Genomic DNA, 16,659 nt, shown 5'->3' with positions numbered 1-16,659 from the left:
GGATGGTTCCTTTGAAAGGGCACAGTCAATTTCCTTCCCCGTTTTTCTCGAATGGGACCTTGCTGTTTGGTCCTCTCCATCCAAATCAGCCGACCAACCAAATTGTAGGATTGATTCTATTAAGAAAATCTCATATATTCTTCTAGTATTGTGTACAAATGTAAACTCACAGAATCATACTAAGATCAGTCTCCACCCATTACAATATTCCCTAGCAATAAACAAAACCCAGAGGACTTGATTAAAGGCAGAGATTTCATTTTGCAGTTCATGTCAATTTCAGAGACCTGTGTGATGAGTCTGTGCAAAGTACAGTTATGTGCCAGAAAGCCGTGGACAAAAATGCAATTTTTCATGGCTCATGTCTCGAGTTCCATTGATCACAGAGATAAGCAGTCAAGTGTTTTGGATAGCCATTGGTCTAGCAACCATTTGTATACTTATTGGAAGAACAGTCATACTGTACAAATCCTACATTATAAGGTCAAAATTTAAACATTACGTGTATCCTCCAGCCCAGACAAAGTGAGCAAATCAGTTGGTTCTTTTGTACTACATGAGTGCTCCGTGAGAAAGCTCCAAAGAAACAATTTTTTTCAGAGTATGAAAAGTATCATCTGTGGGAATGACCACTTCTGTAATTTCTTTGTATAGCAAACCATAGAATTTTTTTACCATACATTCTTAAGATGATATTCTCATGGAAGATTGAAACTTTGTTATATATCATTATCCATTACCGAGATACAGAGGTTCAAAGTTACCATACCTACGCACATAATATCCATTCTGATGTGTAAATGTAGTTTCAACTGATACAGTGAACACACGACAATAGTTCTAGGATCATCACAAGGCTTCTGAGGTCATCAAACTACATTTTTGTCAGCATTTTTTCACCAATAAAACTTTATGATGCACTGTCTCTGTGTAGTGGGTAACTTACAACCATACAAATATGCAGCGACAGAAAACAGCCTAAAAAGCATCTTAACAGGCCCAAAAAGGACTTAAAATGACTGGCAAAAATTATGTAAAACTGGAAAGACTGACAATTCAGTAAAATATTTCTCATAACATTTCCATTATTTTAACATATAAAGCAGGCTTTTCTGATGTATTGCGATCGCTGAGGAGAGTATCTGGAAAAAATGTTAAGTGAATGATTTTGTGTAAATTTTATATTTTGCATACTCGCTTGTTTTTTATGTATGTCAAAGTATATACGAGGGGCATTCAATAAGTAATGCGACAAATTTTTTCTGTAAGCATGTTGGTTTTATTCAAGATTAAAATACACTATATTATTCCTCACTCTTGTGGCTACAAAACCCTGTCTTTCAACAAAATCTCCATTCAGTGTGAAAGCCTTACGGTGCCTTATTGGGAGTGCCTGTATGCCTGCATGGTACCACTTTAGTGTTCAACATCAGAGCCAATGTCTTTCTGCAGCAATGGGCTCTCCATCATCCACATACTGCTTCCTGAGGGGTACATTCTTCATTGGGCCAAAGAGATGGAAGTCGGAAGAGGTGAATTGCAATCTGTAGGGTGGATGAGAAAGAATAGTCCAGTGAAGTTCTGTGGCTCCTCGCGGGTGTGCAGACTTGTTTTGAGGCCTTGCCTTGTCTCGGAAAAAGAGAAGTTCATTTGCATTTTTGTGGCAACCAACATGCAGGTTTCCTGTGGGTACCACAATACATTTCAGAATTGATAATTGCACGGTGGAGGAGGATATCGAGCAGAATAATAGCTTCAGAAGACCATTACTGCGGGTGCGGCTTTTAACTTTTTCTTTGGGGGAGAGGTAGTGTGGTGCCACTTCATGGATTGCCGTTTTGTTTCCAGTTCAAAGTGATGAAGACATGTTTCATTGTCTGTGACAATGTTCAACAACAAATTGTCTCTATCAGTCTCATAATGCGCAAGCAACTCCACACTTTATGGTCTTCTGTTTGGCGGTGAGCAACCCAGTGGGAACACACCTTAGAGTACCCCAAAGCACATTCCGACGTTGCAGGAGTCCCAGCTGTGTGCGGCCAGCTGGTACTTAAGAGATCGGACAGGTTTGCACGAGGTTGTTGCATTGTCGACAGACACCTTGCCTAATGACTCACCGTGCTTTTGTTCACTACCAGGTCTCCATAGGCATTGTACAAGCACCTATTAATATTTGAAATGTTCTGGTTTTCCGTCAAAAGACAGCTCTCTTGCCTGAAAAATACCTCCGTTACAGATGCCATCTTGTAGGCTACATTATAGCACTTCCATCTATTGGAACCTTATGAAACTGTAGGGACTGAAACGAGAATATTTCATGGTGTCCCACAACAAATTCCTCATTTTTGCAATTGAAATTGGCTGAGAAAAAAAAATGAGTTGGATTTTTTATTGAATGCTCGTCGTCGTATGCAAAAGAACGTGCTCCTCTTCTAGCAGCTTTTTACTGTAGATCATTGGTGGAGTGAAGGTTGAGGAAGGTTTTTTGAATAAATTTTCATTATTTGTATTAACATTTAATTTTCTTGCTAAATTTTGTTATTTGATGTAATTTGTATTATATGTACTTGATTATTTGAATTTTAATTCAGATTGGAAAGCAGGCTGCTTCAGATCTTTCAAGATGTTCATGCAGCATATGTTAACTTGGACAGTAGACTGAAAGCTGAAGGATTTAAAGTTCGTGTCATGCAGATGTTCAGAGCTTGGGAAGAATGGGCTGTGTATCCTAAGGACTTTCTCATTAGATTACAGAATGTTTTTCTTGGAATTTCAAACACAGTAAGTGCCCTGTATTTGTGATCTACTTATCTTTTTTCTTTTCTTTTCTTTTTCTTTTTTTTTTTTCTTTTCTCTCTCTCTCTCTCTCTCTCTCTCTCCTTCTTCTTTTTTTTTTTTTTAAAAAAAGAAGAAGGCAGTGTAGCAAATATATGTTGTACAGTTTGGCATAATTAGTTTGCTGAAAGTATCACCTGGCTATGTGCTTGTGTAAATTTAATTGTCAAGTGATATATTGTCATGACACACACAGGATTTCTGTTGAGAAAATTATTGACCCTAGTCAGCTAATACGCAAAAGCATTCCAAGTATTCTTTTGTAGTTTTTGCCCAGTAAGAATCAAGCGTGTTAAATTTTACAAAAGATGGCAACTATTATATCATTTGTCCATGTCAGATCAGAATTTCATTTTCATCCACACTGTATGCTGATGAAATAAGTGCCATAGAGACAGGCTCCAAAAAGCTACAATATTTTAGTTCCACATAACATATTCTATTGAAGGAACGGCATTTATTTAACAAAAACAATGATAGTAAAGAGAAATAATACGAGGGTAAGTCAATTATTACCCTCAAAGTAGTTATAAAATCTTTTTGTAATCAAGTAGGAAACTTACAAGAACATCATTTTTCAACGTAGTCTCCTTGCTTTTCAATGCACTTGGTCCATCATTGTATGAGCTTCCTGATAAAAGAAGGTTCTCAGTTGAGCTGTGAGCCAGGAATGTACCGCGTCTTTCACTGCTTCGTCGGAGGCAAATCGATTGCCTCTTAATGCTTATTTGAGTGGACCGAACAAGTGATAGTCAGAAGGGGCAAGATCAGGACTATATGGAGGATGATCCAGTACTTCAAATTTGAGTTTCTGGAGCATTTCAGCAGTGCGGGCAGCGGTATGCAGACGGGCATTGTTGTGCAACACAACACCTTTTGGCAGCAGTCCTCGGCATTTGCTTCGAATTGCAGACTTTAGCCTGGTAGTAAGCATCACATTGCAACATACACTGTTTATTGTTGTGCCCCTTTCCCCAAAATGTTCCAGTACTGGACCTTGTGCCTCCAAAAATCCGTAACCATCAGTTTTCCTGCGGATGGTTGGATCTCAAACTTTTTCTTGCACTGTGAATTTGGACATTTCTGTTCCATACTCTGCCGTTTACTCTGCGGCTCGTAATGATTGATCCATGTTTCATCACCAGTAATGATCCTGTCTAAGAAGTTGTCCCCTTTGTTACCATAGCGATCCAAATGTTTTTTGCAGATGTTCAAGCGCGTTTGTTTATGCAACTGTGTGAGTTGTTTTGGACCCATCTTGCACAAACTTTATGAAACCCAAGTTTGTTGTGGATGATTTTGTAGGCAGAACAATGACTAATTTTCAGACGATGTGCCTCTTCATCCATAGTTAGTTGTCTGTCTAAGAGAATCATTTCACATGAAGGCTCAATGGTTTCTACATTTGTGGCGGTAAATGGTCGCCCGGCTCCTTCATCATGCGTAACACTAGTGCGACCATTTCGGAATTTTTCAATCCATTCGTGGACACTCCATTGTGGCAAAACACTGTTTCCGTACTGTACGAAAAGTCTTCAATGAATTTCGGCCCGATATGTCTTTCAACCACAAAAAAACAGATCATTGAATGTTGCTCTTCTCTGGTGCAAATAGACAGCCGAGCAGCCATGATTAACAACACGGAAGCGATAATGAAACTAACCTAGCAGCTTGAAAATTGCAAAGACATAACAAAAAATAAATAAAGCATGTGTCATCAAAGTAAAACGACAGTACTACGAAAATACAACTAAATTGCAGATAATAATTGACTTACCCTCGTACAATGTGAAATTGCCAAATGCAATCCAAGTGCAGTGTAGGACATGGCTCTTAGTAAAAGCATAAAACTACCAGTGTTAATATTTGCAATTGTACTGGAAGTTCTTTGTAAGAAAGTGTAACATACACTGTGGCGGCAAGCAAAATTCGTTAGTACAACCCATCTGGAGTTGTCAGAACAAAATAGTAGTAGGATATAAGTTTGTCATAAGGAAATATAATACACAATAGTATGGCAAGCAGAGTTTACAAGAGTGTAGTCCAGAGATGTAGCCTAGTTCTATGATTGATGAACAGCCTTAGTAAGCAAGAGCTGTTGTTATAAGTAGACATGATCATAAACAAGGCAAGCTTACGGCTGCTCTTGCTCTTTTTAACAGTTTCCTCAGTTTATTAGGGTGGTAACATTGGGAAGTCATGGTTGGCAGAGGTGGTGGAGTCTGTGATTCACTGAGGGGGATACCTGGATGACATGCCCCCTGGATAAGGCACAGTTATTAGAACTGTTACAGAGATGACACTGCATTAGTTACAACACCACATGATAGTGAGAGGCAGCCCTTGCTGACAGTTATGTAGCAATTACAGAATTAGCAGAAAAATGAGAAAGTGATCAGTAGCAATGTTTCTTATTGGGTAAATGTTGACAATCTGACTTTTTTTTATCAGTTGAGAGTAAGAAATATGTCAACAGAGGGAAGTCTACAAAGAGCGCATCTAAAATCGTAGATACACTACATGGTCAAAAGTATCCGGACACCCCCGAAAACATAATGTTTTTCATATTAGGTGACTTGTGCTGCCACCTACTGCCAGGTACTCCATATCAGCGACCTCAGTAGTCATTAGACATCATGAGAGAACTGAATGGGATGCTCTGCAGAACTCAATTACCTCGAAAGTGGTCAGGTGATTGGGTGTCACTTGTGTCATATATCTGTACGTGAGATTGCCACACTCCTAAACATCCCTAGCTCCACTGTTTTTGATGTGATAGTGAAGTGGAAATGTGAAGGGACACGTACAGCACAAAAGCATACAGGCTGACCTCATCTGTTGACTGACGGAGACCACCGACAGTTGAACAGGTTCATAACATGTAATAGGCAGACATCTATCCAGACCATCATACAAGAATTCCAAACTGCATCAGAATCCACTGTAAGTACTATGACAGTTAGGCAGGAGGTGAGAAAACTAGTATTTCATGGTTGAGTGGCTGCACATATGCCACACATCACGCCAGTAAATGCCAAACGACGCCTCGCTTGGTGTAAGGAGCGTAAACAATGGACAATTGAACAGTGAAAAAACGTTGTGTGGAGTGATGAATCATGGTACACAATGTGGTGACCCAATGGCAAGGTGTGGGTATGGCAACTGCCCGGTGAACATCATCTGCCAACAGTAAAATTCGGCGGCGGTGGTGTTACGCCTTGGTCGTGTTTTTCATGGAGGGGGCTTGCACCCCTTGTTGTTTCATGTTGCACTATCACAGCACAAGCCTACTTTGATGTTTTAAGCACCTTCTTGCTTCCCACTGTTGAAGAGCAATTTGGGGATGGTGATTGCATCTTTCAACACGATCAAGCACGGCCTGTGGCGGAGTGGTTACACGACAGTAACATCCCTGTAATGGACTGGCCTGCACAGTACTGACCTGAATCCTGTAGAACACCTTCGGGATGTTTTGGAACGCAGACTTTGTGCCTGACCTCACTGACCGACATCAGTGCTGCTGCTCAGTGCAGCACTTGGCGAAGAATGGGCTGCCATTCCCCAAGAAACCTTCTAGCACCTGATGAACAGTGGAAGCTGTCATCAAAGCTAAGAGTGGGCTGACACCATATTGAATTCCAGCATTGCTGATAGAGGGCGCCACCAACTTGTAAGTCATTTTCAGCCAGGTGTCCTGATACTTTTGAGCACATAGTGTATATCTGAAAGAAGTATTGGTGACAATATGTTAGCATGAATCTTCCTGGCAGATTAAAACTGTGTGCTGTGCACACTTACACTCTGTCACGATGTTTCGTATCTGTGCACACTCCACTGCAGAATGAAAATTTCATTCTAGTATGTTATTATATTCAGGGAAGAACAAGATAACAAAGCCTAGCAGATGATATTGTCATAACTATCTAAGTGTGTATAAAAACAAGTATTTCATAGCATAAGCAACATTCCTGAATACATGTGTAAAATGGAGATAAAGATGACTCGCAGTTCCTGTATAAAAGTCTTCAGTTCAGTTCTCCAGTTTTTACTGGCATCTTTTTTACTTGAATACCACAGGGGAGATCTATTTGTGCACCTATTTTGTATAACAGTTTTTACTGGCATCTTCTTTATAATCCTTACAGATTAGTCCATTGCTTATAAAAGTAACATTCAGTTTCTAAGAGTGTGATGGGCTGATGATTTTATGGTGTCCAGTTACATTAATGTGACCACTTGTCAGAAGCCTGAATAAGCACCTTTTGGAGCATATACTGCTGTGAGACATGCAGGAAGGGAGTCAGCGAGGCTCTGGAAGATACTGACAGGGATGCTGACTCCAGTGCTGTGTCCGGCTGCGTTAGGTTTCTCGGTTGAGGATACATGGTGCGAACAGCCCAGTCAATATCTGAGGAGTTTGGTGATCAGAAGGTTACGGTAAACTCATCCTGGTGCTCTTCGAACCGTGCATGTACACTGCAAGCTGTGAGACTCATTGCATTGTCCTGCTGGTAGATACCATCATGCCGAGGAAAAACAAATTGCATGTGGGGGAGGGGTGGGGGGCTGATCCCCAAGGATAGATGCAGATTTGTGTTAATCAATTGTGCTTCCAGAATTCTGATATCACCCAGGGAATTACACAAAAATGTTCTCCAGACCAGAATGCCCCCTCTTACACCCTGGTCCCTTCTGGCAAGTATTGCAGAGTGTTTGCTTTCAGATGTTTCACGCCAATAAAGCATAAAATGTGATTTGTCTGAAAACGCCATCTTTTCCCAACTTAGTGGACCTCCATTTGAGTGTTGGCATACAAATTCCAGCCTTCATTGCTGATAAACAGCTGTATCCATGGGTGAATGATCCAAGCACCCTCTTTGAAGGCCTATACACAGCATTGTTTGCTGAAAGGCCATTGAGGAGAGACTGTTGGTAGCTCCTTGGTTCATCTGGACGGTCAGTTACTCAACAGTTGCACCTCTGTTCTCCTGCACACATCTTTGCAGCTGCCGTTCACCCCTGTCATCTATGGTACATGGTGCATCACAGTTCGTTTCCTGCTTTAACCATGCCAGCAAGCAAACAATTTAGAAACTTAGCCATTTTGGAAATGCTTCCACCCTTGGCCTGAAAGCCAATGATCATGCCTTTTTGGAAGCCAGCTAAATCACTCCATTTCCACTTTACAACAATGACTACACTTTTTTCTGTGTTCCCATGATATGTTCTATATGCCCTCCACTGCTAGTGGTGCCAGGTGCCATCTATGAGTGGTTATTGCATGTTGATGTTGAACATAAGTGGTAGTCACATTAATGTGATTGGACCATGTATTTACCTCTTATGCTACAAAAATATATGTTTTCAGCACTATTTTGTACCATTTTTTTCATCCTTGTGTTGACATAGTTTCACTTTGTATGGTAACTATTGGTTTACTTTCAGTACATAAACAAATGCAATCGAAATTGAATCCCATTATACATGGTACTAGCGTGCTATGTTGTTTTTGTAACAGCACATTATGTGATTTGTTTTACCATCATCTATAGTATGAATTATGTAGTCTTTTTTCCGCGCTCAGTTTTCTTGAAAACTGAGATGTCCAATTGCTATGTATTGTTGCTGGCCTTTGTTTCACTTTCTGGTAAATAACAGAAGTCTTTTTTTTATTAAATGTGTGTCAACATTCTGTGGTTAACTAATATCTGATATTTTTGCAGTCTGAACGGGGCGAGAGTGATATGGATGATGATATGGACAATGCAAGGGAAGCTGATATTGATGGGCAACCTATGTCCGGTGGTGAAGGTGAAGTGGAGGACTTAGATGGTGTACCTCTTGATGGTGCAGCATTACTAAAAGCTATGAAACATAGGCCACCACCAATTGAAGAGGACATTGATGGAGTTCCAAGTACGATTTTTCCTCTTAAAAAATTAAAAATATTGTATTATGAATTTTATTTTAAGTGTGATTACCTTAGAAGTAAAATGTCTGTTTATCTTGAAATTTCAAAACTTATTTTTTCTTATGATGAGAAAGAGGTTTGAGGGAAGGAACAGGGAGACCAAAAAGATATTCATTGCTGGCTTTAAAAAAATCTTTTAATTTGGTTCTTTGCTGGTGGTCTACATCTTTGTTCAAAGATGTATGTGATTGATACCTGTACAACAATTTCCTATGATGTACCTCTTCCTTCCTAGGTACATCATCCCTCCTCTTTTTGTAGTATTTTATTCTTCCCTTTTATCGAGTGAAGTATCATCCGTTTCAAACAGAGTTTGTTACTGCTTTTTAGATGATGTAAACTTAAAAGTGAATATATATTTGGAAATTCCCAGGGTGCTTCAGATATTCCACTCACACATCTGTAAGTCAATCAGCACAAACAAAAACAAAACTGTCTGTTTTCAGAGTATGTCATTTTTTCTTTTGATCATACAATGCATTCTTTCACAGCTGTTATTTTCATTGTTACTGCTTTTAATTATATGACCACTGGGCCTAATGATAACTGATTAAAAAAAAGAAATGTGTAGAACTATAGTAGACATGAAAAAGAGGAATGACAAAAACAATAAGAACACAAAATCCATAACACTAAATAAACGGAGAAAGAAACTGAAAACATAATTATTTTCAAATCAAAGTTTATCAACATATTATTGTTTTTGATCAAACAATAATTGACAAAACTAAAGAGTTCATTTTACAAAATTAATATTGAAAAATTGAAGTCAGATGCAGCAAACAAATTTCACACTAAAAATCTTTAAAAGTATAGACTGCACACTAAATGACAGATTAAAAAGAGCACTTGATCAGCAAATGGAATGTATCACTGCTCCTGTGACAACCATTGACAGGATGTTGCTACGCAAGGTGTGGAACAAACTTGATTACCATTTGGACACATATCGTGTGAAAAGAGGGCCACTTACGGAACATTTCTAGTATGAAAATGCAGTTTTGATGAGTTTACAGCTGGGTGCATAAATAAAATTAAAATGTTAAAGAGCAGCTTGCAAAGTGTATTTTTCTTGCAAACTACTGCAATTTAGTGTAAAACTGCTGCAAAAATGGCCACCACAAGAAACTTCCCAAATAAAGATTATTTAGCACTGAAGGATGCATAGATAGTAAAATACATTGTAATGATAATCCTCCAGAGCTGCTTTTTTATTTGTTGCTATTGGTTTTGAGCATGGCTCATTTTCAAGCTGGACACAATACTATAGTAAATGCTATTTTTCAGAGTAACACATACAGTGTCATTGCGTACCACTTGAAAATGAGCCTTGCTTGAAACCATTAACAATAAATTTAAAAAAAAAAGTATAAAAAAAGCAACTCTAGTGTACTATCATTACATGCAGAACAGCATACCAGAGAAATATTCAGAACAAAGACAACAGTAAACATAAATAACAAAATAAGCTAATCGTCTATCTTCTCATTTTGACTGAAACAGGATGATGGTCATTCTGCAATCCCATTAAACTTAACACTATCTAGTCTGATAAAAAAAAGAACGTACACAATAGAGGTGCAACATGCATAATGATGAAACTCAGTAAGATATCTGCATATGGAGATGATATTGCAATTGTGGCAAGAGTTACAAAAACTCTTAAAGAAATATATCAAATAATGGAAACAGAAGGTGCAGATATTGGACTCACTATAAATGAAAGAAGACAAAATATATGATGATATCAAATTCTAAGGCCATATGAACACCACGTGTTCGTAAAGTCTCTAGCTAAAGATTTTGATGTCAGCTGCTTAAATTATTGAGGTGACCTTTTAGCCAATGGTGTTAACATGAAACAATGTATTAAAGAAGGGTCCAAATAGGAATAGAGCTTGTGTGGTGAACTAACAGGTGTTTAAGAATTCTCTAATTACAAGAACAACAGAATTAAAATACATTTTTTCCTTGTATTACTAGTTGCTACGTTTGAGTAAAAAAATGTGAACAGTGGCAGAAACTGACATGAACAACCTAAGAGTATTTTAATGAAAGATCTATGGTCATTTGGGTGAGGCGGAGGATTGGAGAATAAGATATAATCATTAAATACAGAAAATTATACAACAGAAAAGTAAATGAAGATTGTATTCTAACAGAAGGAAAGGATATCCAACAGCAAGATGGATGGACATTGTGTTGGCTGACCTTACCAAAATGGAAATCCAAAGATGAAAGGGGGGTGACTGCCCCTACACACACACACACACACACACACACACACACACACACAGATGTGTGGAGGTAGATTGTGATAGATTGTTGAGTAGAATCAAGAGAGGATGTAGAGCTGAAGAAGAGTAAAGTAAATATGGTCATTAGTGTCTGCAAAACCACTTTATGCTAACTGGTGCAGTGTCATATGATTGTTACCATTAGGGGTTTGTGTCTTCCAGGCTGACAGTACTGCAGATCAGACAGCAGACGGTATTAAATACTGGTTTGATGAACCTGAGTTTTAAGTAACTCATTTTGTGGCCTTTTCCATCATAGATATTAAGAATAATTAGGGAATGTAATTTGTAGCCTATATTTTTTATGAAATTAGTGTCTATTTTTAGCCAGATTTGCATCTGTTTGGGACAAATTAACATACATTTTTTGGCAACAATTAGACCAATAAAATAATCTGATTTCTCACTGTTACACCCTATTGTTGGCAAATGTCTCATTTAATACTACTGTACAGTTAATGTGTTGGAGAAATGAAAGAAAACTGGTATTTTAAAACAGAATTTTTAAAATGTGTATTTCTGTTGCTTATAGAGTACAAATTTCAGCAGTAATACCATTACGGTTATGCCAAATTCTGTTCCTCAAAAGACAGGAGCGTACAAATTTCTGCACTACTTTCTTTTAGATTACATCTCCTATAGGTTACAACGGTATTATAATGAGACACAATTCCCTCACTATTAACATTGTTTGCGGGTGTCCACAATAAATCCAAACAATGTGTGGCAAACATTTCATATTCACTTTCTGTCCACATGACGCTAAAAGCAATGATCACATCATCAACTCTATTGCTTTCCTTCAGCTCCTTCCCAACAAGTACTTTGAAACATGCATACCCACTAGACACAGTGTGTGTTGCTACTGTTGTGGAACTCACAAGTGTCTCAATTTGAGGATCTTTAGCACTATTTAGAATGACATTTCTTGGATAAAATGCCCTTGCCAAAGCCTCAAATTCCTTACAATTAGGATCCCTGCTTCTAAATGCTGCAAGCTTGATTTTGGCAGCATGAATGGCCTTAAAAAAGATGTCCTTACAAGCAGCTTGCTCCAAAGCAGTTTGCAGCGCATTTTTTGTCGAATCAGAGTATTGTCCTTCACACATGTCTGCAGACTTTAAATCCAGATTGTTTAATGTAGGATACAGCATGTGACATATGGGATATTTTGACTGCTTGAGTCATTTTAGCAGATCCATAAGTGGCTTGGCATGATCCTTAACAAACACCAAGTGTGTGTGAATTTTTTTCATGTCTCCATCAAATTTTTTTGAAAAATTCACACCACTGTTGCAAGTGTCTTTCATATTTGGCAACTGAAAAAAACTGAGATTCTCATGAAAGTAATTTTCCAAATAAGACACAGCTTCAAAACCAGCTCTTCCTAAGAGTCACAACTGATATTGGAAAAAGTTTGGCTTCTTTTACATTTGCACTATTGGACTTTAAAAACTGGACATATTTATATTTGTGTTTCCGAGTGTTTAAGAAAGCCAGTTTTACCATTGTCACTACTTGATTTAAGTCGGTCATAGCTGTTGTCCAGCATCACAGAGTCATGTATGGAACACTGTCACGCACTAATACCCATACAGCTTCATACGCAACTGTGTGATCACTTAATGTCTAATATTATGCAAGAGCAGTTTCTTGCATTAACTGTATCTAGGACTTTCACTGAAGTAGGGAATAGCTTGCAGTCTTCAAAGACCGGCTCTTGAAACAGGACAATGAAAACACAGCGTTCCATCTTGTCTGTTGTTTTGTCACACAAGATGTTTATTTTTCTCCTAGTTAGAGCTCCACTTGTGCGTTTTTTGTGGTCAGGGCAATTTCTAAAACCGATTGTTTTTTTTTTTTCTATCATAAAACACAAATCACAAAATAAATATCATAGTCTGACGTAGGCTGGAAGTTAATTTGGGCAGTTAAGTTAGATTAGTAGGTCTGCTTTTTTACGAGTTCATTCTATTGTATAAAATGATTGTTGGAACTTGACATGGTTTTATTACGTGTAATAGTGTGTATTATTTTTTGCACAGCATGTTACAGCAAGTAATTTCGTCAAGCAAGTTTTCTTAGTGCACTATGGCATTTTAAGTATGATGCTGTAGACCTGTGTGAACTGCTGCATCATGGAGGTGATTACTGTATTTAAACACATGAAAATTTTATTGTTACTGGTGTATCTTGGCCTATAAATGTGAAAGTGAATACAGTGACGGTATCTAGAAGTGAATTGTAAGTGGTCATTAGCATATGACTTTGTGCAAAGTTTGGCAGGACCTATAAGACAAGATAGACCCATAACGATAAAATAACATGTAATCAATTTATTACAGCAACTACAACACAGTGAGCACCATACTTAAGATGCTATATCACACAATAAAACACACTTATACAAATTATGTCAGACATGAAACAAAAATCGTACAATGCAGTAAACATTTTGATAAATGAAAAACTAAACCACCTCTTTTTACAAATATAGCAACTAATAGGATGTGCCAACGCCCGGAGTATGTGTTTTTACTGTGCACTGTGAAACTTAACTTTCAACATTAGTTCTTAAATTTTACTCGGAAAATTGTAAATGAAAAAAACTAGCATAGCAAACAAGGAGTACTAAAGTATCTGTTTTATGATTTTCTCATTTTTATGGCAGCGTATTTTGAAACAAAGCTCAATAAATCAGTTATCACTATATAACAGACGTTGCCAAAGAAACACAATACAGCCTATTTACATGCAGAAACCACACATTCGGGAAGTATACTTGTCATTTTGATAATTCTGCTTGAATTTAAGACTAGAACAACCACAAGAATCTGCTGTTTTATTCACTACCTAAGGTCTGTGAATAATGGCATACTCACATTGTACACGAAACTCAAGTATTTTTCATGCAAGACTTAACGCACCAGATCTGAGGGGTTGCTTGTTTCCCTTATTTCTATTGTACACCACAATCTGAAGTCACAAAAATAAATTGCTTATCTGGTAAATATTTCTCATGCGGTGTATTCCCACATAGCAGATCTTCGTTGGAGAATTCAGAAATCCACGATTGTAAGGCAGCGTTTTCCAACGTCTCCATTGGAATATTGGCTTTCAAAAATGCCTCAACAGTTTTTCCCGAAAATGTCTTTATCCTGCTTTCTTCTTTCGGCTCTGCTTAAGCAATCAACAATCAATGATTGCCTCTTGTGAAAAGCAACAGCCACATTTACTTAATGGTGGGCAGAATGCTTCTCTGATTTAATATGTTTTTTTATATTATCCTTATACTCACACCCAATGTGGCAGTTGCAAAATTTGCAGAACACTGTTTGGGAATCTGTAGCGTATAAACCTTGGCTCGCATCTTGCTCTGCTGCATCATGTGTTTTCACAGACTTGCAACCCTCAATTCACATATAAACAATGAAACAGTAAAAACAAAACAATTCAAATTTCAACATGAGCTTTCGAGAAAGTCTTTCAGATTTGACATAATCACGCTGCGAGTGGCATTGATTATGAGATTACACTGACGAGCATTTATTGGTCTCTGGTCGCTACCACAACAGTAATTAGCAGATAACATTGTGTTTGAGGCAACCATATCTATAAAACTAGTAGCAACACACAGAGTTAATGACTGCTGAAATGAAACTTCCTGGCAGATTAAAACTGTGTGCCGGACCGAGACTCGGACTCTGGCTCTTAGCCTTTTGCGGGCAAGTGCTCCACCAACTGAGTTATCTAAGCACGACTCACACCACATCCTCACAGCTTTACTTCTGCCAGTACCTCGTCTCCTACCTTCCAAACTTTACAGAAGCTCTCCTGTGAACAGGTCCTGAGTTCGAGTCTCGGTCAGGCACACAGTTTTAATCTGCCAGGAAGTTTCATATCAGCCCACACTTCGCTGCAGATTGAAAATCTCATTCTGGACTGCTGAAATGTGTAGTGTAACTGAGATTGAAATCATCCTATCAGATAATACGTAAGAAACAATAAACAACATGATTGTGGTCAGCTAAAATTGATACCAACAGCATAGCAATTCCAAATCAATGTATATCGACTTCTGTCAATTCAGTTATTTCTGTCAGCTACCTCATCAACAGTCTCATTAGCTTAAGTCTTTGTTTCACATGTATATCGCTGCTACACATGGCAGCACATTCTTGCATTGCCCGATATTGTAACATACAACTATCCAGCTTAGCTCACTGAAATTACACTCAAGTGAAAATTGGGAGAACTGACTGTTGAGTTACATCCAATACTACATGAAAGCTTCAGTAACCCTCCTGGTAGAGCAATGGATTGTGACAAATTATAAACATTACCTGTTGGTCACTTGTTCAAATCCAACCCAAACAAAAATTTTAACTTATTTGTAAATGACTCAACAGTCCTCTCATTAAGAAAACAAAGTTGCAAAACTTCGCAAAACTGATCAGAAACTCAGTACTGTTGAGTTTTTCCTGCCATTTACATGCACTTACATTTACAATCACTATTAACACACATCACCTTTAAGAAGCTTTCTAATGTGGCCACACACTTTTTACTTTATTGGAAACGATCCTGTTTTACTTTCATGCTGTCCGACTGGCATCATTGTTGTTTTAAAGTTTCGTCGCCGTACATAAAGATGAAGAAAGTGTGCTTCAGATATTAACATCAGTTTCAACTCACTAACTTCCCACCCCTTACATGTATGTTACCTGCATTTTGCAAATGCTTTATCTATTTTGACATACAAAACCTCATTCCCCTACACCTTTTTGTACTGTTGGCATTCGTGTGTACACAAATTCATTTATCCTCAGTTGTCCGTTTCTCCACTAAAATTAATGAAAAACCATACAAACAACTCCCACAGTGAGTTCTTGCCAAAACTATTATCATATTTCATGTAACACTTTTAAATTTTACGACCTTGCAACTTTTAAAAACTTATGATGTCATCGGGATTCATACTTGGAATCTTGTGACCCAGTCATACGCATTACCTGTTGCACCACAGAACTGACCCACACTGTTACCTCTGCTGACGGTATTGCATACGAGGAAGTCAGTACTGAGATTTGCCAAGAATTTTACTGTGTTTTGGGTCATCTTTCACATCTGCAGTGACAACGGACGTGGGCACGTTTTACAGGTTAAGCTCATCATAGTTTCCGAAAATGTATTTCACATGAATCTGATACTCAACAATCTAGATGTAAGATATGGACCCACTTTGAGCAAGTTTAATGCAATTGCATGGAGCAGGGAAAAGAATGCCCATCCTTGCACGTACCGCACTCTAAATGAGTGAGTGTAAACGCATCAACTTTATGAAGTTTTCCTCTATCGTTGTTCACAAAATTTCTTTCCATTGTTACTTAAAAGTTGTATCTACACTTTTCATCACTAAATAGCTGAACCGTTTGCAGAAAAAGTACAGAAAAAACCTATTAACTTTGGCTAGCACCATTTAACACATTTGTATCTTTTGTCTTTCTGCTAACCTGTGATGTCACCATACTGTGTTTTTGATCATGTGACCAAATC

The 16,659-nt window shown here is 38.0% G+C and overlaps 1 protein-coding gene across 2 annotated transcripts in view; it reads left to right on the top strand.

Annotated features, from left to right (window-relative positions):
* LOC124783363 (U2 snRNP-associated SURP motif-containing protein) overlaps nt 1-16,659 on the top strand; it is a 165,327-nt gene that overhangs the window by 114,877 nt on the left and 33,791 nt on the right. For both annotated transcript variants that reach the window (XM_047254016.1, XM_047254015.1), the window contains exons 16-17: nt 2,592-2,781; nt 8,559-8,751. In XM_047254016.1, coding sequence (XP_047109972.1) covers nt 2,592-2,781; nt 8,559-8,751 — 383 coding nt within the window. The remainder of the gene's footprint in view (nt 1-2,591; nt 2,782-8,558; nt 8,752-16,659) is intronic.

This window comes from Schistocerca piceifrons, chromosome 1 (genome assembly GCF_021461385.2).
Source record: "Schistocerca piceifrons isolate TAMUIC-IGC-003096 chromosome 1, iqSchPice1.1, whole genome shotgun sequence".
Lineage (NCBI taxonomy): Eukaryota > Metazoa > Arthropoda > Insecta > Orthoptera > Acrididae > Schistocerca > Schistocerca piceifrons.
This window is presented reverse-complemented; position numbering and strand designations above follow the sequence as displayed.